The 27,580-nt window shown below is 46.6% G+C and overlaps 1 protein-coding gene across 5 annotated transcripts in view; it reads right to left on the minus strand.

The window, feature by feature from the left end:
* Positions 1 to 27,580, minus strand: part of LOC119458642 (protein Hook homolog 1-like) — a 140,847-nt gene that overhangs the window by 23,295 nt on the left and 89,972 nt on the right. For 2 of the 5 annotated variants that reach the window (XM_049671330.1, XM_049671329.1), the window contains 3 exons: positions 15,426 to 15,593; positions 10,812 to 10,979; positions 7,439 to 7,621 (listed from right to left, as the gene is read on the minus strand). In XM_049671330.1, coding sequence (XP_049527287.1) covers positions 7,439 to 7,621; positions 10,812 to 10,979; positions 15,426 to 15,593 — 519 coding nt within the window. The remainder of the gene's footprint in view (positions 1 to 7,438; positions 7,622 to 10,811; positions 10,980 to 15,425; positions 15,594 to 27,580) is intronic. The other 3 variants (XM_037720488.2, XM_049671331.1, XM_049671332.1) reach the window with 3 other exon arrangements.

Consider the following 27,580-nt stretch of genomic DNA (forward strand, 5'->3'; position numbering starts at 1 on the left):
GTGGGTCAAATGCGAACGGCGATTTGTGGCTATTGAATTCGTCAGAACCATATGTTTCACTGTTTGACAGATCGGAAGAGGTGGTGCAGCTCACAATATCACCCAAAAGTCCGGCGCGGTCCCAAATTAGATGAGCGTCTCCTCTTCGCCGGTTTCGTTCACACTGCGGGGAGACCGGCATGCGTTGCGCGCCTTCCCCACCGGGGCACCCCTGTGAAGTCGCACGAAGAGGCTTGCTCGGCTACTTGGCGAGATTTCGGTTGCGTTTTCCCGCTTTTTTGCTTATTTGAAATTATTTTCGAATTTGCGGAACAATTCTATCACACGCGTGACAGGGGGGTCTCAGAACCTAAATATTCCATTACCTTGACATGGTCAAAAAATCACCGGAGTTGCCCTTTAAAGCATTCTTGAAGCACTTATTTCTTTACCATTTTATCTGGCATATATAGCTGTGTATTGAAACCGAGCACATTGTCCAAATTACCCACTGTTTGAATGTGAATTTCATTTATTTAAAAGGTACCACCAACTTCAATTCCCTGCCAGGTTCATAGCTGTACGCATGCCTGTTATTAAAGTGTAAGCTTTCTTTGGCAAGCTCCTCAGTCCTGTCACGCGAAACGAATAATGCCTTGTGTCTGCACAAAAATCGCTAATTTGCAAAGTTAAGATATTTAACCATTTTCATGTCTAAGTGTAGATGATTCGTAGCTTTTTTAAGTAATAAGGAACAATTTAAAGCAAGAAAATACAAATAGAATACCCCTAGAGATGCATAGGGCTCTTTATAAAATGCATGGGGAAGCTTATAGTAGCGGTGGGCCAACTGAGATTTGGGAATGGGTCAACTTAAAATTTGGAGGGGGGCAACTTAAAATTTGGGGGTGAGCCAACTTGAAATTCGGAGATGGGCAACGTGAAATGTAGGGTGGGTATACTTAAATTAGGCGTGGACCAACTTAAAATTTGGTGGTGGGTAAACTTGAAATTTAGAGGTGGGCCAAGTAGAAATCTAGGGGCGGGCCAACAGAAATTTGGTGTTTGGCCAAATTAAATTAAGGAGTGGGCCAACTTGTAATTTGAGGATAGCCCAACTTCAATTTCTGGGTGGGCCAACATTAAATTTTAATGCTCACCAGCTGTAATTAGGGGTGGGCCAACTGAAATTTTGGTAGGAGGAATCAACTTAAATTTGGGGGGGTCCAACTTGAAATGTGGCGTAGGCCCCACATTTAGGGTAGGCCAACTTCATGAATGGGCACGGGCCAACCTAAATTCAGGGGTTCGCCAACTTAAAATTTGGTGGTGGGCCAAGTTAAATTTGGGGATGGGCCAAGTTGAAATCTGGGGATGTGCCAACATCGATTTGGGGGTGGGCATACATCAGAATTTTGGGTGGGCCAATGTCCAATTGAACACTGCTGAGCGCCCTTCCTGTAATGAACACCTCGCAGGAAAGCAAGCACGTTGAGATGCGTGGCATGTTTTCATTGGGCTTTACCAAGGCGCAGTCAGAATACAGGCGAGAGCTTGTGTGGACAAGGAAAGCATGCATAACACAGGCTTGTGAGAGCAACAGTAAGGGTGACATGGCGTCACGGCGATGCAATCTCCCCCCTCCCCCAATTCACGTGCTATAGACTTTGCTAGCTGGTGTTATGGTCCTTTTCACCCACTCTGCTCCATCGAGGTGCGCCTGGCGTTCTGGCTCAATTGGTAAAATTGCTTTGAAGGGGTCGGATACGGTGAGAAAATCTGACGATTGTCTGTAAGCACTTTTTCTAACCGGAAAGGCCATGGATAGATGTGCTAAGGTGGAAAGGCAAGTAAGCAAAACTAAGCAAAAACGAAGTCACAACCGAGTCAAACAATGCTTACGCTTTAGTATTCAATTCTCAGAATTTCTGCAGCTTTTTCTATCTTGAAGGGCAACAGGGGTTAATTAGCCACAGGGCTGCTAATTAAACCCAGGAGCAAGGTCACTAAGTCCCCGACGAAACTTGCAAAACGAAGCTTCTTATTCCGGCAAATGTCAGTGTTCACTCTGAGAATGTGTGATAGTGAATTTGACCATATAAAAAATCCCAATGCGTAAAGCCGGTTTCATTATTAGGCTTTCCTTCGGCCATATTGTCAGTTCGAGTTATTGCTTCACTGTAGATTTATACTCATGAATTTTGTATACATTTTGAATGTACATAAGCACCCTTTTCTAACGAAATTCGTTGGGAGTGCAAATCAACTTGTACTCATTTTCTTTTGTTATCGTTTTTTGCTTCAGATCACAGTGAACAGAAAATCACTGATACAAGAAGTTATGAAAAGTGGTCTGAACGTGTTAGGATAGAAAATCGAGCGAGTTGGTAAGTGCTCATGGTGAATTTCTGTCAAGCAATCACAATTAGGACGAAGGACGAATAGGAAAATAAACGCAGGACAGGCATTGACTCTCAACTGAAATATATTTAGACAATCATGAAGAAAGAAAGAAATCCGCACATCTTAAAGCACGTGACGAGCCCCCGGGCCTTTGCTGTCTTCCGGGCACAATCTCAAACTTGAAGCTCGTCATCGGCTCCTATCAAACGTTGCCACACGTGCTGATCAGATATTCAAATTATTTGTCCCATAGCCGAATTGACGGTTGACTGAAAAAGCATTCCACTTCGCTTCTAATGTGAAAAGCTCCAATTATTTCACCCGCAGACTTCGCTCGATGCCTCGATAATATCACCATGGTGTCGCTACAAGGTTGACAGTTCAACTGCACTTTGGGCAATGAACTGCTAGGTGAGACGACTTGGTATCCCCCAGAAATCGTTTGTGTTTGCTGAGCGTCATGTTGACACACCGTCCACTTTGTCCAATATGTTTTTCCGCATGACAGTGGTAGCTGATAAACTATGCCAACTTCGCAATCAACATCCTTAGTAACATGCCCAATGCCACAGAAATTTTGAAGAAAATATATTGAAATGCTTAGTTCTTTGTTGGCACAGATGACAAGTTGGCGTAGTTTATCAGCTACCACTGTCGTGCGGAAAAACATATATTGGAGAAAGCGGAAGGTGTGTCAACGTGAGGCTCAGTGAACACAAACAATTGCGGGGTGATATATGGCGCACGTTAGTTGAATATAAAACTTTTTAGATGCGAAGAAGCTTATAGCGGGGGCTTTATCCGTCCCTCCTGCGTCCCGCGGCGTCCCACACCCCCACAGCGCATGCGCGTCCCCTCCCCTTCTCTCTCCTCTCCTACGCTCCACCCTTTCTCTCCTCTAGGAATCCTCTACTGTACAGAGCGGCGCCCGCGTCCCACACCCCCACAGCGCATGCGCGTCCCCTCTCCTTCTCTCTCCTCTCCTACGCTCCCCCCTTTCTCTCCTCTAGGAATCCGGAGCGGCGCGCACGATAGCTGGTGGGACAGCTGCATACTCCGCTGGGGGCGCCATGGTGGTTCCGTGGTATGAAAATGACGGAGCGCACGCGCCTCATTCTCTCTCCTGTGCAGCGCCGCGATGAGCGCTCGGGCCGCTGCCACGAAACCATCTCCCGGCTCAAGCTAAGCATCACCCCGCTGCTTCGTATCCACACATGGTTCCCTTTAGCGGGAGATGGAGTAATTTTTATTTATAATGGCATGGCGCGTCTTGGAAGTTCCGTGTGAGAAAACTTAGTACGCGGCCGTTCCTCGTGCTTATGTTTTCTGTGTGTTCATTTCATGTTTAATTTGACGAAAACTCCTAAGTATTTTACGTGGTTAGCCAATTTTTGTCAGCGAGGATTCCAAGAGGTATATTGTGTTAATGCTCTTTCTACTGAACTGGATAGAGTTGCCCTTGTTAGCGTTCAGACGCATGCGCCTTTTATATCAAGATCAGCTTAAAGGGCAGCAGCGTCATATGTATTGTTAATGTTCCCGTATAAAATGCCGTCATCTGCACATAGTCTAATTTGAGATGTGCTGCTTATACCAGTATCATTATCGTAGACTAGAAATAATTCTTTATGGTAGTGTTCCTGATTCTTTACCGTCACTACCTCGTGAATATGGGGCTATTTTACCTGAATTGCATTCACAACAATATAGCAGGACACCAGCGGACCGCTACTTTTTCGTCAGCTAGACGCCCTTGAATTAGTATGTCGAAACTATCCTGATATCTTGCTCAACAAAAATAGTTGCACACTGAGGAAGCCGCGAATATAAAGTCACTTCCTAAATAGGATATTACTTTCCCCCCTTAGCATCCATAATAAACCGACCCATCCCATGCATATAAGAATACAATTAAAGAGAACTCCACGTCATGGTCACAGTTTTACAAAACGAAGTTGGTCGGCAAAAAGCTACAGAAATTCTGAGAGTTGTCTACTAAAACGTAAGCATTGTTTGCCTCGGCAGTGACTTCGTTTTCACTTAGTTTTGCTTACTTGCCTTTCCTAGCTTATGGACGTGTCTAGCCATGACCTTTCCGATAGCAAAGAGTGCTTAAAGACAATTATGAAATTTTCTTGCCACAACCGATCCCTACAAAGCAATTTTACCAATTGAGCTAGAACGCCAGGCACGAGCGCACCTCGATGGAGCAGCGGGCAAAAGGGAACACCAGTTAGCACAGTCTATAGCACGTGAATTGTGAGGGGAGAGTGCATCGCCATGACGCCACGTCACCCTCACTGTTTCTCTCGCAAGCCTGTTATGCACGCGTTCCCTGTCCACACAGCTCTCGCTTGCGTTCTGACTGTGCCTTTGTAAGGCCAAATGAAAATGTGCCAAGCGTCTCAGCACGCTCGCTCTCCCGTTAGGTGTTCATTTCTCGAAGGAAGCTCAGCAGTGTTCCTTTGGACATTGGGCCACCACAATATCGCATGTAGGCCCACACCAAAATTTCAAGTTGGCCCATCCCCAAATCTATGTTGGCCCATCCCCAGATTTAAACTGGACCCATCCCCAAATTTAAGTTGGCCTGCCTCATATTCCAAGTCAGCCCTGGCCTACCCCCAGATTTAAAGTTGGCCCATCCCCAAATTTCGGCTGGCCAATGTTCAAATTTAAAGTTGGCCCACCCCAAAGTTTAGGTTGAGCCAGCCTCAAATTTCAAGTTTGCCCACTCTCTAATTTAATTTGGCCAACCCCCCCCCCAATTTCAGTTGGCCCACTCCTAGATTTCACCTTGGCCCACACCCAAATTGCAAGTTGCCCCTCCCCCAAATTGATATTTGGCCCATGTCCAAATTTCAAGTTCACCCACCCCGAATTTCAAATTGACCTATCCCCAAATTTAAGTATGCCCACCCCGCACTTCACATTGGCCCACCCACAAATTTTAAGTTGGCCCACACCCAAAAATCAGCTGGCCACCTCCATTTTTCAAGTTGACCTAACTCCAAATTTTAAATTGACCCACCCCCAATTTGTTAGTTGGGCCACCCCTACTTTAAGCTTCCCCAGGCATTTTCTAAGGAGCCCTCTATGGGTATTCTCGTATTTTATTTTTCTACACTAAAATGTTCCTTATTGCTTAAAAAAGCTACCAATCATCTACATTTACACTAGCATAACCATTAAATATCTTAACGTTGAAAATTACGCATCTTTGTGCGGATACAAGGCATTACATGTTTTGCGTGACAGGGCTGGGAAGCTCGAAAAAGGCAGCTTATGCTTTAAAAGATTCTGCGGTATCCCGCAAAGTCGAGGAAGGGTCATGAAAGAGAAAAAAAGTTCTTTAACAAAGCAGCTTACAAAGACAAATAGTTTGCTAACAAAAGTCACTTTTGCTTACACTAAAGAGGATGAAGGTGAAAGCCTGAATGCTCACGAGACATTCATTACATTACTTGACATTCTCATTAGAATGCATTGTTACTTCCTATTGTTTTTTCCCACCGAAGGTCATGGGTTCTACTGTCCTAATTAATGCTACGATAATTAATTCTACCTTAATTAACCTCGCCCTAATTAACACCAAAAGTCGTGGGTTTCACTCCCACCAAAGGTCATGGGTTCGAGTGCCTTAATTAACTCTATCTTAATGTGCCTCAATTAACTTCACTTTATTTAACACCAAAGGTTATGGCTTCGACTGCGGCCATCAGTGGTGGCACAATCAATTTTGGTGTCATTAAATTTTCGTCCCACCAAAGGTCGTGGGTTGGAGTGCCCTATTTAACTTTGCTTTAATTAACACCAAGGGTAATGACCGTGGGTTCAACCATCAATGGCCGCACCATCAATTTTGGTGTCAATGAATATTGGTGGCCTAACACCGCACGGTCAATTTTTCGACCCATGTGCCATCTAAGACTTTTGCCTTAATAAGTGAAGAATGCACTGCTCGATTTAGTGTTTTTCAATGTGAAAGATATGGCGTGATTCACACCTAAGGTGAATAGCCAGCTTTACAGCAGCGAATGTCTTGCATAAAAAGGGTCTCACTACATCCAAGCCAACCATCTTGCCGCCTTATAGCTATGCATACAGCCAACATAGCAGCTGCTTCGTCACATCGTATTCTTACGCAAATCATAATTAATATAACAGTACAATAACACTCACTTCTCAGCCATGTCAGCTAACGCAAATGATACTCCTGTACACTTTTATGAAAGAAATCAAAGCCAAACATGTGCAGTGGACAACTGCAACTTAGTAAGTTCGTATTCATTCGTATCTTTAGTTCCATGGTCTGATGACGCCGTATTCGGCACTCAAAAACTAAGCATCAGTATCAGCACTAGTTCCCAATGATTATCATGTATTTGTAAAAAAGATCTAAGCATGTCGTCTTCGTGAATTATTCAGTAATGGTCCCATTCTAAACCAGAGCATATATACTTCGGCTTCATCCAGCCCTGAATCGCAGGACTTTAGTTCCAGTTCCACTTTATAGGTTTTGTAGCACCTTTCATTTAAGCAGCCACGTTCTTCGATCTGATTTTTCTGACTTTGGATTGGTTCTGCTGCACCCATTACGAAGCCCATGCTACGCCCTGAGTACACTAAAGCATTTGGAAATTTTATCCGTGTTTCAATATTTCTTTCCACCGGTGATTTATATTACCATATTTTCTTCCCTTGAAGGATACCTATTATTGGTGCACGGCTTATAAATATGAAGGAGTTATATGCAGAAAGTAGTACCCCCGAAAAGAGCTAATGCTCGTCTTTAAACGCACTAAAGAAAAAAATAAATAGTGCTTCTCGGGGAGTTTACTTGCTGCGCGCTTATTCAAATACTGAAAATTATCGTGAACTTTTAACAACGCGAACAAAGAAAGGAGAAAACGAGTAGGTGACACAGATGTGCACTGGTTTGTGTGGTCCTACTTGTCCTATATTTCGTCGGATCATGCTGTGAAACATTCCCCATGATGCACAACCAAGTAGCCCCACAACAGGCGATGAAAATTATGGCAACCGAAGTTTGCACCTCTTTCTGCCGCTCTCTGGTGCCATTGTCGAGACGTTTTTGAAGGTCTTTGACAGTCGCAGCCCACTCTTTGCACTGTTGCTCCAGGGATTCAACGCGCCGGTGATGCTCTACTCGCTCCTCCTCCAGCTGGCTCAGCTCCTCCATCTTCAACTGCAAGTGTCGCATTAACTTCTTCTCAGCCTGAGGCCACAAATGAGACGTGCATTGTTCATATAAATATGAGAAAGTTGAAAGACAGCTGTGTGTTTGGCATGTTAGTATATGCTCTTGGAAAGTATTTAAGAGCTGGCAGACCTCAATAAGAGAAGGTCGTACACACTACGGTGCACTCTGTGGTGTCTATGCCATGTCCTTTGAAATTATATCATAACTTACCTCCGCTGCATCGCTCAATACTCACGAACATCTCGTTGCGTTTTCAATTATTGAGCATTCAACGCCTTTATGGTAAAACTTACGAGTTAAGCTACTAATTCCTCTGTAATGTCATCGAAGCCTAGAACAGTCCACCAAAAGCACTTCTCTGAGCGTAATTATAATAAATAATTTTGGGAACTACTAACTATATAAGTTTGTTAGTAGTTGTGTCTCATTTTCTTTAAATAAGTTCGCTTTCTTGTGCTTACCCTACTGTTCATTTTACTACTATCGAAAACGACTGTCGAAACGCTTCCGTTTCGGTATTTGCTTGTTGGTCTGCATATCTAACTATTTATTTTCGCACAAAAACAAGTGATCCATTTCCTTTCGGTGCTCACTTCTTATGTAATACACCAGTCGGGGCACTTAAATGAGAAGTAAAGAATTATGATAACAATAATTAGGATGATGATGGCTCACTTCGAAGGGTAAGCAATTACATAGTGAATATTATATTTAAGGGTGCATCTTCCTAAAGTTACTGTCCTGACACAGTGAATGAAGTGCCGTTGATTTTGCACAGCACCATTTCCTTAAACGGGCACTCGTGCAAACGGTAAACTTGAGTGAGAAAGTGATTAAGTTTGAGAACTTGATTGAGAAACTGAATACGCCAGGTTAACCTGGCTATGCTTTGGGACTGACACAAGGTGTTGCCAGAGAAACTGAAGAAGGCCTTTCTCCCATCTATGTCGGAAGCTGACAAGTGCAGAGGAGCCTCCTCCGTGGTCATCATAGTACAATCGAAATGCGATGTCGACACGATAATCGCGTTTATTACGTGTACTGCTTTCAAACCTCTACACCCGAACACAAAAAATGCAGTTTCGGCGCTAGTCTTGCGTGACCGTCTCTTAGTATGTGTGCCTTTTTTTATTTTGTCCTAATAGCTATATTTCTCCAACTAGCCAATCAAGAAGTGTTTTTAAGACAACCTGTGCAAACGATAGGCTCAATTTCATTACTTAGAACATCAGGAAACCAACAGGTAATGTCTGTCTACTCACTTCGTCCCGTTCTAGCGCTGTTTGTTCCCGTCCTAATGATGTACCAACCAGCCCAGACCAGCACACTCCTTCAGGTAATGAAGCCAAGGAAGCAATGGTGAAATGAATGGTTCTTTACTAAATGAATGTAAAATTAGTAAGCAAAAGAGGCATTCTAAAGCGCAGCGCAGAAAAAAGAGACGAAGACACACGGATCACTACGTGCGTCTTCGTCTATCTTATCTGTTCTCGTTCTACTGCGAGAGCAGTTAAGTGCTCGAAATCAGGTTCTTCTTGTCCGTCCCTTCTGTTATGCTGACAACGACCGTTGTCGTCATCCTGGAAGCAAAATGACAACCTTTGTCTTCAATAGTTCAGTGCATCATCTTCAGTTCAGCGATATTGCTACAGCATGAAGAAAAAAATTCTGCAGCACGTTACACTCCTGTAACACGTGAAGACGAAAGCCTGCTGTACACGTGGCAATGCATTAAGGTATACGATCGGAGGAGTCAGACTTCTTGCAAGACATAACGAGCCGCATTCTGAAGCAAACGTATGGCGCTGTAAGTCGAGCTCCTCAACGACACATGTGAGCACCTAATGCACTGCCTAAAAGTTATTATTGCGATAGCAATTATATGGACACTCCAAAGCAGATTTCTGCCGTCGGCGTCGCCGTCGTCGTCGCCGTAGCCGTCGCCGTCGCCGTCGCCGTGAGGTTCCGTATGACGTCAATGGAGATGAAATCGTCGCCGCGCGCCGCCGAACGCTGTATGTGCGAGTGAAAGAGCGCGAGGGACGCGCGCTTTCACGGATAGTGAACGCACGGCGGAGAACAAACGCGTGTTCTGCGCCGTGCTCCCTTAAGGGCTGCAGAAGTAGGCGTCTCTTTCCTCCTTTACAATCACCATATATGTAGAGCATCCACCGCGTCATGCCTTCCATTCACATCGTAAACCCCCAGCAATTAGTATTATTAGCACATCAACATAATTTGCTTTTTGACAGTAACCAGTTTTCAGAGGATTGCCACTGTTATCAATTTGTCGTTTACCTCTGCTCTTTGTGCGCCGTCGCGGCTTTTACCATTTCAAATTGCGCTGTTAGCGAGTGACTAGCGAGTGACTAGCGCTGACTACTGACTTCGTGTAGGTCCGCAGCCAGGCCTTGTGGCGTTGTGCAAATGGGGTTGATTCTGCCGACAAGGCAGGCGACCACTCATCTCTTTTGCTTCGTCGGGTGCAGTGAAATAAAAGACAGATACCTGCCTGTGTGTGTGCTCTTTCCGTACACGGAAAACGTTAGACTGTTCCGGTCACGTTTCACGAGGACGTCCCTAGAAAGAAGCACCCGAATGCACGAAAAGTGCCTCGAGCGGCCAGCGGCGCGGCAACTTTGCGTGTATTTGCGGGCTTCTTTCACGCTCGGAGAAACACTTTTATGTAGCACGTATTGAGCAACAGAAAGCTGTATTGGGAGTTTTTCATGTTTCGCTACAATTTTCTCATTGACACTATTCATCTAATTATAATATTCGAGAAGTTGATTAATTATTACTAATTACGTAATTAGGCGCAATGCAAGAAATAATCTGAGTAACTCCAAGCGACGGCTAACAACATTACCATGGTTCCCTCCAGCTACGTGGCATTTGCATATATTTAAAACTTGGTGCATGATAGTTGGGACATACGTAGTGGAAGTGACGGTGGTTTGCCGTCAGTTGCACTTGGCTCATCGAAGAGGCAGGACGTGGATCGAATGAGCTCTTCAACAACACTTTGCAATGTGGCGAACGCGGTTTCAATCATACATTCGGGCTCTCAAAGAGGTGCGGCGTAATGCTAAGGTATTTATCATTTACCGCTAAATCGACACTGATTTTTTTGGTCTCTCTCTCTCATATATGTGGCACCGTCAACCATTTCAAGAACAAGAAGAGATGCCAACACAGCACGTACCTTCAAAGTTTCGAGTGCTTCTGACTTCTCACTGACGATGGCGTCGCTCTCCTTTCGCTGATCGTCCAGCTGATCGCGGAGTGCAGCTACCTCAGCCGCGTGGTCTTGCGTCAGCTTCCGCTTCATCGCCTCAGCAGCTTCCGCGCACTCGCGCAACACTTGTCTCAACTGCACGCAATGCGAGAGGCGTTCAACACACTGACATCTGCGAAACGGATGCCGACGTATTTTTGTTTTTCGGGTGGATGGAAGGCTTTTACCAACAGGAGCTTTGAAACGATTACGTGGTTGGTACCACCAATCTGGCTGTTTTACACCTCCGGTTCGTCTATTCTAGACCTTTAGATCTAATCAATCAATCGATTATTCAATAAACTATTCAATCAATCAATCGGTTCATTTTCATTTTCTTAAGAGAGGAAAAAGGCAGTCTCAGCGAAAGCTTAACAAACCTCACCAACCCTACGACAAGCAACGTCAGCGGTACCTATACGATGTTACACTGTACATTCATACTTACTCAATACTTAAGCTATATCGTATGACAGGCTACAGAATAGTAACGATGACATAAAATCACCTGCACATATCAGGTGTAATAAGCATAATACACTGCCAAATCCTACCGCAGTACTTTATTTGTATATTTACAAATACTGCTGTCTCAGATTTGAGACATAGCAGGAGTGGGTAAGTACATCAAGACAACATACAATCAAAATGTCACATGTAAACGGACTTTGTCTACAAAACGCTCAGGTGGCGATTCCCGGAGATGAGTATGTAGGTTATTACACAATTCAATGGTAAATGGCAAGAGAGAAAATTTGAAGCTATTTAAGTCAGCTCGAATGGGAACAATGTTTAAAGGATTGGCTCTTCGTGTTACACGCGCCGAGGAGCTAGCAAATGTCACAGGTACGTCGACAATGACAGAAGCATGTACAATTTTGTGCAACATTATATCCTTTCACACGTGCGCCTGTGCGCCAACGGCTTAAGCTATAGCAGGCCAGCATGCAGAGAAGGGGAGAAATTGTGATCGTACCGATTACAAATAAATCTGACAGCTTTCTTCTGCACAGTCTCAAGCTTTGATATATCAGATACGCAGTGAGGTGACCAGACAACAGATGCATACTCTAGAGCAGGCCTCACGAGGGATTTGTAAGCTGCTAGTTTGCGCACGTTTACCAGCCGATTGTTCCCCCATCACCAGATTCTTTCAGCTTTCCCATACTTTCATTAAATTCTAAAGCTGCCAGCAAGATAACTACGTCCTTATTGACCTGTTAATAGGCACGGCGAAATACTAATAAAACATGCATAATGGGTTGCATTGTTACGGAGTTACCACTCCGGAATTGGAATGACTCCGGAATCATTCCACATTTGCGCGACACCAGTACGGAATGGGAATGGAATGGCGACAACGCTTTGGGGGATGGAATGGCAATGGAATTACGTATTTTTCCGAAAATAGATCGCTTTTTCGTCTACACGCTGTTTTTTGTCAAAATATGCCGAAGAACCAACCAGCCCACGCTCAAACATTAGTAAGTCAGAGTCTCGAATTTAACAATAAAGCAGTATTTTAACACGAAAGTGTTTTATGCCGGGGTCCACCAAGACTTCACTGACGTATTTCCGTCACGGAAATACGTCATAGAACATAATACAAAGAAAGAAACCAGAAGAAAAAGTTCCACAAACATGCAAAATTTGGAAATCGAACCCACGACCTCTCGGTCCGCGACGATAGATCGCCGAGCATTTAACCCATTGCGCCACAAACGCATTTGCAGAGAGCTACACAGACGCGCCTTATATATCTAACACTCCTCCGTGTACCCGCGCTCTTGCTCGGGGCGGTGCCGCCGCCTACGAGCAGAAAAGAGAAGTACTGCATTATGACACTAACGCGCACCGACAGTGAACGCTTCGGTTGTCTCAGCACTACGACGCCTCGATGCCAGCATTCGAAGGGACGCTGGCATCAAGAAGCACTACCAACGCCACCTAGGTGGCGTTCACCGTACTCAGCACAGCGGAGCGTGGCCTCCGCAATTAGCTCTGAAAATGTTTCTGAAGTTGATCGCGGAGGCTGCAATTACGACGTGCTGTACGCGCTGATTTGACTCGGTGACGATTCAGTTACGTGCTTTGTCTTGCGCGTTGTATTAGTGTGTCAGTTACGTGCTTCGTCTTTCGCGTTGTGCTAGCGTGTGCAGCGTAGTGCAGCTTCCATATGCACGACGGTTGCTCATGGTCATCGACGTTGGTAGTCGTGATGGAGGAGACGTGCCACCAGGCGTCAGCGTGGGTGCATCAACGCCTAAGGGCGCTTTAGCCACAAAACACCAATAGACATTATATATCAATGTGCAATAAACATTACACTACTTCTGTGAAGACACGTTTCACTTTCGTGTTCTATACCGATTCCTATATAAGAGGGATCAACCACATGTTTTTTTCAGTTGGCGTGGCTGACACAAACCCGGTATATTTATAAGCAACGCGCCTACTACAATTCTGTCCTTATAGAGTGAGTCGCCCCGAAGTTTGTCTCAATTCTTCGCGGTAATCGCGGCTCTATGCCGTTGGTATCCGTCGTGCGGAAATACGGCGGCGGCATACTCCGCCCCCCTTACGCCTTGTTATATGTTTTTACCTCGGTGGTGCCTTCATCCCGGCCGCCTACTGTCTCCCCATCCTTCACTTCATTGTTTTTGATTCTGCCGCCGTCGGCGACTCGCACGCATATTCGAAAAACCGCTTATATAAGTTGTGTGCGTATTGACGCTGGCGGGATGCTTGTGTTCGCTGGAAGTTTTCGCATACCAGCCTGCGCGCCATCTCACCTCGCCTTCCTTACGTTAAGGAATTACAGGAGTGGAATTGAACTGCCCAGCCATAGTGGGAATGGGCAAAGTTTTTTTTTTCATTCCGAGGAATTGAAAGGAATGGAATTGCGGCAAGTTCTAATTTCCCGGAATGGAAATGAAATGGAATGGGCCGCCCATTCCGCCACACTGATGGGTAGCGCACCTTTCCCCACGCGCTACGTATATGAGTGGTCATCGGCAAATTTTCTGCTGTAAGTTCTTTCTCAGACGAATTATTCTCGCTGTGAACGATGATGCCTTTTGTACTATCATAGAACTTTTCTCTTTCTTTATCTCCTTTTCAGCTGTTCGATGCTCAAGGCCTAAATTACGAATGTATGCTTGTGTTCGTAATAGGGTCAAAACTTTCCGCGTCGTGTGAATAGCGATTGACCAAAGCGGTGCTTTGTTTCCATTTGCAGCCGCTCGGTATTCGCTCCGAATACAGTGGAAACCATGCAGCGCAAACATCAAGCAATGAAGAAATTCTACAAAATCCACAGATTTGCGCAGTTCAGCTGCGTCGCTTTACGCTAAGGCGCTCGAGCTGATATGAGCGGCCGGGCTTCGCAATTGGCTCCCACTACAGGTTTTGGTAGCGGGTGCTCGCCTTCCGTGCGTGGCGCCGTTTCCCGGTTCTTCTGTGCGCATTTTACGAAGTGAACCGTGATTCATTTCACATATCTATGGCCAGAACAGAACTACACTGAACTCGGAAGCCCAATATCAGAGTCGTGTCGACCTAGCTAGCTGCGTGCGTACCTTTAGTTCAAGCCCGCCGGTATCTGGTGCTCGAACTCACGTAGGCTCAGGTAGGCCCTCCACTGTACAAAATCTACACCGGCTGAATAACTCAACACCGGCGGCTTGCCGTGTATTTCAACTTCGCAAGCAGTTCCCATTCATTTTGAGAACGATAAACACGTATACAGCACAGCTGCTGTGGTATTTGAGTTTTCAGTGCTATATGTTTTCGCTCTGCGACTGATCTCACGATGACTCGCCGAACAACGTTCGACAGACTGATTTTGTCGGCATCGGCGGCACCAGAGTGGTACACTACGCAGACCAGTAGTCGGTCGTGTCGGCAGCGTTTTGGCCGAGTGTGACAGAGTGCCTCTCAGTGACAAATTGTGCATACTAGTCGGCCGATCATCGGCGTCGGTGTCTTGGCGGCCCAGTGTGACCGAGCCTGAAGGACACATGCTCTCGAAAAAATTCATTGCCGGACGCCTTGTACACTGAACTCCACTGCACGTTTCGTGGACGCACCATTCAGCTTCCACGCTCTATCGGCTCGGCCGGAACCAGCGCGGCGTTGTGGCTTTCACTGCAGGCGTTGTGCGTACATACATTAGCGATACTTCTGAGGAGCTAGCTGCGTGCGTACCCCTCCGTGGTACGTGACAACCTGAAAATCTGACCTTTTCTTTCGAACGCTGATTAACGCTGACAGTATTCATTCGTCTCATGCATCATCAAGCTACAAAACTTGCAACGCCGTTGGCAATTGCTTCACCGTCGCTATCGTTCTGATACGCCTTCAGCGCAACCTTTGCTATGACTGCAATTTACTATCTCTGACTTTAATATACCTGACAAATTTATATTCCTACAGTTATACCATGGATCTTGCACTGCACCTTGCTAGGCAAGCTGCACAGTATCCCTAGTTTCAAGCAATGCTGTCAGAAAAACACAAAATGCCTGAAAGACGGGCGAGCACCTCTTCCGCGTGAAACAAATCAGACTGCTTGAGACGTTTCTCGAAATCCTCGGCTCGCTCAGTCTGCGTGCGGCACTCCCGGTCCAGGACTTCTATGGACTGCCGGTGCTTCCTCTCGTGCGCTTCCAGTTCGATCCGGTGAGTCTCTTTGAGCTCTGTTACCTTGGCCTGCAAAATCAAGGATCCGTATGAATGATCGCATTCTCCTAACATCCCCTTTTAAACAAGGCGGCGCCCAGTGCTACCAACTCGTCATTTCTGCGTTCCTGCACTTCTTCGCAATCCTTAAGGTATGTGCTTCATGCCCAGAAGCTATTACATTGCGGGATATCTTACTGTCCTAAAACACTATTTTTTTTTCATTTTGCGTTCCCTACATAGCACTCACGTTACTCGCAAGATATCATTCTTGTTGTTTTTTTTTCGATTACCGAGGACATATAAAAAATTGGAAGAATCAACATTTGGGCGAGCTTGTACTGGTCTAACATCTTGAAGGGTCAGCGCAACACGACTAAGACAAAAAGCAGTTAGGTGCGATTTCAGCGCGGTTCTGTGTCTTTCCTGCTTTTTGACTTAGTCGTTTCGCACTGCCCCTTCAAGATATGTGAAAAAAAAGGCTGTGGTTTAGCTCTGGTTAAACCTATTCAAGTAGCAATAGCTACCGTCCCCCGGCTGCGCTTAGGCTTCGCTTGTAGTTAGACATGTTGTTATTAAACTAAATGGCTTCCCACTAGACTAAGAAAGGAGAAATGTTGTGGTCAACCAACGGGTAAAACTACATTTTCCCCACCAATGAATGCGCTTCTATGATCCGTAAAGTAATGGGCTTTTGCGGCGACATCGTCAATGGCGTAGTTATACTCATCAAAGTTCCGCTGAAGAACCAGGTGCAAACTACTTCCCCACTTCGTAGTGGTACTGGGCTGCGGTGGAGCGCGGCGACCGCGACGAGGCGAGTTGCCGGATAATCGAGGCCCGTGGTGTGACGTCACACAGAGGGCACGGTGAGCGCGCCAGCTGTGGCAGTTACCAGGCAACGGCGGACGCGCGCCTGTAGCAGCGGTGGCCGCGCGGCGACCGCGACGAGCCGAGTTGCTGGAGAATCGAGGGCCGATTACCGAATACCCTCAAGTATTCGGTAATCCATGCAATAAACTTGTTGATTATAATTGTAGGTATGAAGTTTTTCAATCAACAAAGAATGGGATGCAGTGTCGAACGCCTTCCTGAAATCTGATGATATACAGTCTATAAATATCGTTCATCCTTAGCACTGGCAACTAATCAAACTACGTAATGCCCGTGACAAATTCCATAACCAGACTATGATGACATTCTTAAAAAACTCCCCAGACAAGTTTTGGCGCTTCCTGTCTGACTCTAATCGAAGTGTTCAGGAGCTAATAAACAACAGCGTAAATTGCAATCTTATTGATATCGTCAATGAATTAAATGGCACATTTTATAAAGCATTCACTATACTTCAGTTCGCTGCACCCATAAATCTTATACACCATCTGTATCTTAATCAATTCCCGACATTTCAAATAGTCGCGAGGGAATTCTTTGCATGCTGCTTGATATTGACGTAAAAAAATCGCCTGGAGTGGACGGTTTGCCTAATAACTTTCTTCGGCGCTACTCCGAACTAACTTCTGAATTTCTATGCATTGTTTTTAATGCATCCGTTAAACAGAGCTCAGTACCAAAAGACTGGCGGCCAAGGTAATACGGTGTTTAAATCAGGTGATAATCTTATTCTTAACAATTACAGACCTATATCCCTCATAAGAACATGTTTTAAGCTCTTGGAGCATATGATCTTTCATCACATTTCTAACCACCTGGAAGCGAATAACTTTTTTGTTGATTTTCAGCATGGCTTTCGTAGGAAGTTTTCAACCTCAACTCAATTGTTGTCTACTGTACACGACTTTGCCAGTGGCATAGATGACCGCCTGCAGATTGACGCAATATTTCTATACTTGTCAAAGGCATTTGACCGTGTGCCACATGCAAATTTAGTTGAAATTCTAAATTCACTTGGACTACCAGAAAATGTAGTGCATTGGATTCAGGTTTACTTAGAAAATCGTGTTCAGTTTGTGGAAATTTATGGTGTGAAATCTAACAGCCTGCCTGTCTTATCCGGTGTACCACAGGGGTCATTGTTGGGACCCCTGCTGTTTCTTATCTATGTAAATGATATTGCTAAAAATTTGGATCCTAATGTCAAGGTTAAATTGTTTGCTGATGATTGTGTCATTTATTCCGATGTCAGGAGTTCTTCATGCCAGGATACACTTAACAGTAGTCTTTGTAAACTCGCGGACTGGTGCGACGACACAGGAATGCAAATAAACTTTTCCAAAATAGTGTCAATGACAATAACATTGAAACGAAAACCACTACATATTGACAACATATGCAACAAAGCATTAAAAAAACTTTGCTTTCTACGTAGAAAGCTAAAGAAGTCACCTTCATCTGTCAAGCTGCAAGCTTATCTTTCCCTCGTTAGCCCAGTCCTAGAGTATGCTTCCATAGGGTGGTACCCGTACAGTAATAAGGAAGTTGATAAACTTGAACGAATTCAGTGCCTGGCTGCACGGTTTATTTGCTCCCATTAAAGAACACCATCATCAGTTTCTGGTACGTTAGGCCAACTTGGACTGGATCCGCTCCATGTGCGCCGTAAAATCGCCAGGCTGAAATTTTTTTTCTGATTGTTTCCTAATCAAACAGGTTTAGCAAATGCCACATATATTACCCATGCTCCACACAGGTCGTCACGTATTTTTCTTTCTAAAGTAGCCCAGTCATACTTTGCCCGCACTAAAATCTTTCAGAAATCATTTTTTTCCACTTACGAGCGAAGAATGGAATCATTTACCAGAATTTGTTGTTGAAAGCACATCTTATGTTTCATTTGATATACTGCTAAAAGCCATCTTTTGTAAACCCTCTCCTGCTTGGGCAGCACAGCTGCCTGCTGTATTGTGTAAATAAATAAACAAATCAATAAGTAAATAAATGAGTGAATTAATTGTGTTACGCAAGGCAAATTCTTTCTGAAGCTACGTTGAGAGGGGTGAAATAGGGAATAATTATTCATATGTATTACAATACTTGAGTATAAAAAGTGCTCTAACACTCTGCATGCAACAAACGTTAAAGAAATTGGACGATAAATAACTACGTCACTTCGCGGACCAGATTTGTGAACTGGAGCCACTGCACCAATCTTCCAATCATTGGGTGGTTTTTGTCAGTGATTTTTCAAAAAGTATTTTCATAAACGTGGGCAGCTTGTACTAGTGCTGCACGGCTGGAGTATACACAGTGGAGCTGGTGATCGACCTTGCTTCTTCCAGGTTTTACTAGGCTTGGCTACGTTTTGTTAGGAAATGCTAAGTGCTGCTAGGCACGGCATTCCGAATCGGCGCGCCGCCGACGCGCAGTTTCTCGCTTGGCCGCGCGACGAGAGTCAACGAGAGTTCTGCCACCTTCGGGGCGGCTCAAAGTGTTATCTCCCCGGTGACGTCACGGCCAAGCTGCGCCTCCAGACTTAACGGGGCGTGGCAAGTCGAAACCTGCCGAGCCGCCGCCAGAGGCGCCTGCTGCAGTCACGGAAAACGCGTGCGTTCGGAGCGAACGCGGGGAAACGGGGAAACGCGAATGGCGTCGGCAGCAGCTCTGCGCGTTGCCTCGTTGGTACTGCTACAATTTCTTTCTCTCTTTCTGTCTCATTTTCTCTTTCTGTCTCCCTTATAATAGCGCGCGCCGAGCGTATGCGCTCCGTCCCTGTCCTTAACGTCCCATGTCAAGGCAACATGTGCACGCCACGGAGAGGAGGCGAAGCACACGCCGCTTCGCGAGGTGGTTGCTAGGCAACGCGCGGTGACGTGATCGTTCTGCTAGGTTTTTTTGTACACGCTCCACGGACTGACGGTCGGCTTAAACAGCACCCCGTCTAAAAAGAAGCTACAGGTGGGGCACAAAGTTTAAAGAAGTTACATGTGGAACCATGTGGTCCTCCGCCTTCAAAGCATTGAATTTTCAATGCCACGTGTGCTGATAACGACGTTATATATATTGTTTATCGGGGTTATCAATGCCCGCGGGGTACTTCTGTGGTCATCGCTGTTCGGAATCACCGTAAAACAAATGGAAGCAAAATACTGATCAAGCATTGCGCTTTAGCTTGGTCGTCAAAGACGACGCCGTGATGTCGCCTCTTTTCCATTTCTTTTCGCATGCTTCCAAAATTGCTTGTGGTCGTCTTTGATTCTCAACTGGATATATTCACTAAAACCATTCTTGGCTACGCGAACAACCTTCTTCATTTCCGACGTAATTTCTTTCAGCTTCTTCCTGTTATCGCTTGACGGCACTTGGAGAAATTTATGATAAAATCATGCCCTTTTCTGTGTAAGACTTCGCAACCTTTTATGAAAACCAAGGCTTACTTCTACATTGTCTCTTATGGGTGGGCAGCGCTACCCGGACGAAGGACAGAGGAAGAGACGACACGAGCGCTGACTAGCGCTGCCTGACAGTTGTCAGTGAGCGCTCGTATCGTCTCTTCCTCTGTCCTTCGTCCGGGTAGCGCTGCCCACCCCTAAGAAACATGTTCAGTTACCAACTCGCCCAGCTTGCTGTGTTTCTTCTACTTTGTCTTTCATTTAGCACCCCAAGCGGTATTAAATGCTCCCGAAGGTCTAGCATTTTGCTTTCAGGGCAAGTCCGTGTTCATGTGTATTTTTATATTCAGCTTCTGTCGCAATAACATCCCAACATCCTGTCGCAACATCCTGTCGCAATACCCATGGAAACCCTCATTTATCTTATCAACCTGAAGTCGAGGTGTTGGCGGAAGCCCGTCTGGTCGGGAGGCATTATGGAAGAAGGGTAAAAAGAAAGACATCGGCTTCTTTCAGCTTCTTCCTGTTATCGCTTGACGGCACTTGGAGAAAATTATGATAAAATCATTCCCTTTTCTCCGCCTGTGAAACTGAAGAGCCTAATGATTGCGACACCTAGAACCACAACAAAAAGCCCGCAAAATCCCCTGCGCATCGGGCAATAGAACTGTCGGTCTTTCCGCCCCCGCTATGCAAACCTACAAGAATTCGTCAAACACGACCACCCCGATGTCATTGCGCTACAGGAAACCAACACCCGCAACGTTCGACTTCAAGGATACACCGCTCATACACAAACCCAACGCACAGCCATCCAAACGAGGAAAACTCTCACAACGCAAGAGCATGAAATACAAGACATCCCCATCGAACACACCCTAGTGGAGATCCTACCAGACAGAAAAACGCAGCAAAGCCTCTTTATCGCCAGCATATACAGTCATCCTCGGGACCAACTTCTGCAATTCGACCACTTTATTCATGAACTCAGGAAACGCACGAAAGGCCATTAAGTTGTCATCATGGGAAATTTCAACGCCCCACATACAGCATGGGCGTATCCGAATACCACCAAGAAGGGAGCCCGCGTACACGATACTGCCCAACAACACAGGCTGACCTTCTGGAACGACCCGCTACAGGCCAGAAGAGTCGTAAACAGTGTCTCCAGGGACACAAACCCGGACCTAACCTTCACATCGAACGTCCTCTGGGCCGAGTGGAGCCGACTCTCGGAGACGCTCGGAAGCGACCACTACATTGTCCAACTTGACATCGCCCACAATCGGAAACAAACCAAGACTGGAGTTGCCCGACTAACAGACTGGAAGTCCTTCAGAGAAAGCCTCAGCGGCAACACAACAATCAACGACATCGACCATTGGCTCAAGGGCCTTCTCATCACCACAGAACACCACACCAAGAACATCCAACCAAGCACCAACAGCCCCACAGTCGACCCGCACCTCCTTCATCTCTGGGAGGTCAAAATAAGTCTCCTGAGGAGGTGGAAGAGGCAGAAACTCAATAGAAAACTTAAGCAACGAATCGCCCTTCTCACCTTACAGGTCCAAGATTACGCGGAGCAACTTATCAGGCGAAATTGGCACACCTTTTGTGACAGCCTCTTAGGAACACTCAGCAACAAGAAAACCTGGCACCTCCTACGCGCTCTCTTAGCTACCGACCGCACCAAAACGCAACAACGGCAAGATCTGCGCAGAATAATCCACAACCACGCTGGATCGGAGCACGATCTCCTTCGTGAACTTCAGCAGAAACTTAGCAGCAACAAGCCCACTTCGTCGGCGAGTGCCAAGGCGTACGATGGCGCACAAAACCCAGACCTTGATCGACCATTCACGCAAGCAGAGCTCCACGCAGCCTTAGCCAAACTCACTAGAAACACTAGTCCCGGTAAGGACAGAATCACTAATAAACTCCTACGCAACCTCCCGCAATCGGCCGCAACAGTACTGCTTCAGTACTACAACGACTGATGGGAAAAGGGGGACTTACCAGCAGCCCGGAAGCATTCGGAGGTCACCATGATCCCCAAACCCAACAAACATCTTCGCATCGAAAACCTCCATCCCATCTCCTCACGCCCTGCGTGGGAAAACTCCTCGAGCACATGGTGCACAACCAGTTAACCCCGCACCTCGAGGACAACGGATACTTGCCACACACCATGTTCGGATTCCGACAGCATTTGTCCACGCAGGATGTACTCCTGCTCCTCAAGGAAGTCCTGCTTAACTACCTTGATCGCAGACGCAAATCATCAATCCTGGCAATCGAGGTAAAGGGCTCATTCGACAACGTAAGCCACGAAGCCATCCTTCGCAACCTCGAAGATACAGGCTGTGGAGCCCGGATATATAACTACATCATCAGCTTTTTGACATACCGAACAGCAACGTTAGGCGTCTGCAATCTCCGCAGCGATAAATAACCCAACAAAGGAACTCCACAAGGATCAGTGATTTCACCACTCCTTTTCAACATCGCAATGATCAAGCTGCCAAAACAACTCAAGCCATCCCAAACCTATGTCAGGCCCTTTACGCCGACGACATCACACTCTGGACCAAAGCACCTACTACTGGGCAACAAGAACGCAGTCTAGAAGAAGCCATTGATACCATCGAAAGCTACCTCCGAGACTGCGGTCTCCAATGTGCAGCCAAAAAGTCGGAGCTTCTCGTGCTCAGAGCAAGGACGCGAGGACGACCGCCCAACTATATCGAACCCGATCCTGGCGTCTCCCTCAACGGAACCAAAATCCCTACAGTCGACTCCCTTCGCGTACCCAGTCTTCACATCCACAAGGACGGATAAGTGCACTCTCCCGCGTCTCCAACGTACACTGTCAGAAGTTACGCACCTCGTCAAGAGCATAACAAACCACAGAAGCAGACTTAAGGAGGATGACACGCTAAGGAAAATTCAAGCTCTCCTAACGAACCGTATCACCTACGGGACCCCCTATCTGCACACTCAATCCGGCTGAAATCAAGAAACTGAATGTCATCATTCGAAAGGCAATCAAAGTAGCCTTGACCCTCCCACCCATGGCATCAACGGAGAAACTCATCAAGCTCGGCGTCCACAATATGTGGGAAGAGGTCTCCGAGGCTCATAAAATCAGCCAACTAGAGCTGCTCAAGCTCACACCCACCGGATGTGAAGTTTTCCGCTACCTCAACTACAGTGAAAGCCACATTGCCGAAACAGACCAGAAAGCAAGAATCCCACCCGCACTCCGCGAGTGTATCAGCGTTGGGCGCATACCGCGCAATATGCATCCGACTTACCATAAGGAGCGTCGGCAAAGCAGAATCCGCGCACTCATCAAGAAATACGCGACAAACCCTGATACGAGTTACACCGATGCTGCCCGGTATATTAAACGAAACGCCTTTGCCCTAAGTGTCACGGATCTCCAAGGCAAAGAACTCGCCGCTGTCACCATCCGGGCAAAAGACACCGAGACTGCAGAGGAAACGGAAATCGCTCTGGCGATAAGAACTTTTCCTGAAGTAGCCGTAATCCTGACTCATTCCCAAACAGCAGCTTGCAACTATCAAAAAGGACACATATCCGAAACCTGACTCACGATACTTCAAAATCATAACGCACGCGCCCCGCTCCCCGACACCCACATCAACTGGATTCCAGGCCATCAGGGCATGACAGGAAATGAGGCGGCACACGCCGCTGTCCGCGAGCATACCAGCTGGGCTTTCCTGCCATGCCACACTAGGCCGGCCACCAACGTTGATGACATCGCCCTAAAAAAAACCGGCAGGCCCCACGCCCTGTGGAAATCAATGTTATGCGAAGCAGTGTGCAGGGAGCCTACCAAGTTAACGGAACGACCATGAAAGCACCAAGACGTAGGTGGCTCTTTCATGACCTACATGGCACGCATGTCATGACATTCATGTCATAAGTCCTCAGAAGTCTGTTTAGATACACCTAAGGGACCTTAAGGCGAAAGCCTTAGTCATCCTCATGACTATGACTTCGAACATCAACCTTTTCCTTTACTTAGTACCACAGTCCGAACCCATTCCATAGGTTTTTGACTGTTAGTCTTTTTTCGTTGCGTCATTCTCATTTGTGCTGAGACATGCCCATGATTAGGACTTCAACCATCATCCTCTAGTATTTCCTTCACTTAGTACCCACGTCCAAACCCATTTCATTGTTTTTTGAGTGTTAACCTATTTTCTCTGAGTCATTGTCATTTCTGCTCAGTCATGGTCATGACTATGACTTCTACCATCATCCTTTAGTGTTTCCTTCACTTAGTAATCACGTCAGAACCCATTTCAGTGGAATTTGAATGTTAATCTTTTTTTGCTGAGTGATTGTCATTTATGCTGAATCACGCTCATGAGCATGATTTCTACCAGCATCCTTTAGTGTTTCCTTCACTTAGTACCCACGCCCGAACCCATTTCAGTGGTTTTTCAGTGTTAGTCTCTTTCGCTGGATCATTGTCATGACCTACATGACACGCATGTCATGACATTTATGTCATAACCTTTCACTTATATTCGTCATATACGCTTGTCATAGTATGCCAATTTTCGTACATACCAACTTAACGAAACGATCATGACAGCACCAAGACGTAGGCGGCTGTTTCATATTCTACATGAAAAGCATGTCATGACATTCATGTTATGACATATCATTTATGTTCGTCATATACGCTTGTCATAGTATGCCAATTTTGGTACTTACCAAGCTAACGAAACGATTATGAGAGCACAACGACGTAGGCGGCTAGATAGATAGATAGATAGATAGATAGATAGATAGATAGATAGATAGATAGATAGATAGATAGATAGATAGATAGATAGATAGATAGATAGATAGATAGATAGATAGATAGATAGATAGATAGATAGATAGATACTGTCAAAGTAGCAAATGTTCGCCAAGAAATTCTTCGCATTTAATACTCGGAGCTTCTGCAACACCACCGACTCAGCAGAAGAACGTACCCATCAGCACACAAGCAGCTGAGCAAAGAGCAAGAAGTCATCCTCCGCCGCCTACAGACAAACACCTATGTACACGGAGTAATCATGCACAGACTCTATCCTACGCAGTACTCATGCACATGCACCCACTGTGATGTCCCAGACACCCTGCAACACATGGTCCAGGATTCGCCACTGCGTGACACACGACACAAGCAAGAACACCCCAACTCATCGCACTTCAATACCACCACAGAAACGTGGGAGGCGAAGCTTTCCTCTGACGACCTGGACGACCAACGCAGTCTTGTCGCCCGGGCCAATGAGGCAGCCCAAGCCCAGAGGGTTCCTTGAATAAGGAATCCTCCCACCTAGGGTGAACCGGGTACTGACTCGGATTACCGTTTCAGAAAATAAAAGTTTATTTCTCTCTCTCTCTCTCTCTCTCTCTCTCTGTAAGACTGCGCAACGGTCGTTTTTTTTTGTTTTTTTTTTTTTTTTTTTTGATAACCAAGGCTCACTTCTACTTTGTCTTTTATTTTGCACCCCAAGACGATACGAACGCTCACTAACAGTTGTCGGTCAGCGCTCGTATCGTCTCTTCCTCTGTCCTTCGTCCGGGTAGCGCTGCCCACCCCTAAGAAACATGGTCAGTTACCAATTCGCCCAGCTTGCTGTGTTAATTCTACTTTGTCTTTCATTTGGCACGCCAAGCGGTATTAAATGCTCCCACATGCCTAAGGCGGAATAAACTTTATTTAGGGAAATTAGCAGACGCTAAAATCGTCCGAGGTGGGCGGCGTCCCTAGTCCAGGATGCCGTGGGCCTGAGCCGATATCTCGGCCCTGCTCACCAGGCGATGCTGGTCTTCAGGGCTCGGGCTTGTCAGCTGGGCCTCCCACTGCTCGACGGTTGGTCCGGTGATGGGTGGTGTCGATGGGTTTTGTTGACATTCCCATATCATGTGGTAGAGGGTATTGGGCGCAGAGCAGAAGGCACATTTGTGAGTATAGCTCGAAGGATACATGGCGTGTAGCAGGGTGCCGTGCGGGAATGTGCCGGTCTGTAGTTTGCGGAAGATCACTACCTCTTCTCTTGATAGCTTGGGATGCGGGGGTGGGTAGATCCTCCTGCTCAGTCTGTAATGACTCAGGATATCGGAGTATCTTTTCGGGACGCTATCATGTTGGTCTGCCGGTGCTCGTGAACCCGGTGGGATAGCCCGGAGAATGTGATCTCGGGCAGCAGCGTGAGCCGCTTCATTACCCGCCAGGGACTCGTGTCCCGGGGCCCAGACAATGTACAGTTCTTGAAAATTGTCTAGTTTTTCGAGGATGCTCAGGGCTTGTTTCGAAATGCGGCCCTTTTGGTAATTTCTGCATGCTGTTTGCGAGTCCGTGATGACTGTGATGTGATCTTCCTCTCGCTTGCCCGTAGTGGGTGCCAGGGCTATCGCCGTTTCTTCCGCGCAGTCAATGTCTGAAGTGCTTACCGAGGCTGCTGCTACCTCTTGTCCTTGGCCGTTGATCACGCTGATAGCGTGGGCCGCTCTGTTCTTGTACTTTGCCGCGTCGGTGTATCTGACTTCTCCTTGTTTTGATCCTTCGTAGGCCTTACGTATAGCTTGCACTCTCTCTCGCCTCCTTTCTCTGTTGTATTCAGGGTGCATGTTTCTCGGGATGCTGGCCACCGTGATCTTCTCCCTCAGGGGCAGAGGAACCCGCCGTTTTCTGGACTCATATTCGACTGAGTAGCCCAGTCTTATTAGGGTGTCCCTGCCCGTGCTGGTGAGCTTGAGTCGCTCTATCTGGCTCGTCTTGTGGGCTCTTACAAATTCCTCCGGAGTATTGTGGATGCCCAGGCTGAGTAGCTTCTCCGTCGACGTTGTCGGTGGAAGCCCCAGTGCCAGCTTGTAGGTCTTTCGTATTAGGATGTTCAATTTGTCTCTCTCGCTGTTCTTGAGACCTAGCTAGGTACGGGGTGCCGTAAGTGACTCTGCTGATTATCAGGGTTTCTATAAATCTGATTGTGTCCTGCTCTTTCAGGACGTGCTTTTTGTTAGTCACTCTTCGCACCAAGTGCGCGACTTGGGTAACTGTCGCTTGCAGCTTTTTAATGGTGGCGAGACCGGCACCGTCCTTCTGGAAAGTGAGGCCCATAATACGGAGTACGTCCACCTTGGGTATGTTGACTCCATGTAGGGTCAATGTTGGGTCTGGTGTCTCCTGCGGAGGCCGCCCTCTTGTCCTCCTTTTGAGGATCAGGAGCTCCGACTTTTCCGGCGCGCATGAAAGACCGCAGCGGTGTAGATAATGCTCGGTCCTGTCGATGGCTTCCTGCAGGGCGTCTTGTTGCTCGCCCACCGATCCCGTACACCTCCATATGGTCAGGTCGTCTGCATATATTGCGTGATGGATACCCCTGATGTTCTCCAAGAGGTTCGGCAATCCCCTCATCGCTATATTGAACAGCAACGGGGAGATCACCGACCCCTGGGGGGTTCCTTTGTACGGTATTTGGAACTTCTCAGTCCTGAGGTTCCCCAGGCCTATGGTCGCCGTTCTACCCGTCAGGAAGTCCCGGACGTAGTGGTATGTCCGCCGTCCGCAGTTGGTCCGCTGTAGGCTGTTTAGCACTGCTTCGTGTGAGACGTTGTCGAAGGCTCCCTTCACGTCGAGTGCCAGGATGGCACTCTTGTGGCGTGTGCTGAGGCCGTCGATGACTTCTT

This window comes from Dermacentor silvarum, chromosome 7, assembly GCF_013339745.2.
Source record: "Dermacentor silvarum isolate Dsil-2018 chromosome 7, BIME_Dsil_1.4, whole genome shotgun sequence".
NCBI classification, from domain to species: Eukaryota; Metazoa; Arthropoda; class Arachnida; order Ixodida; family Ixodidae; genus Dermacentor; species Dermacentor silvarum.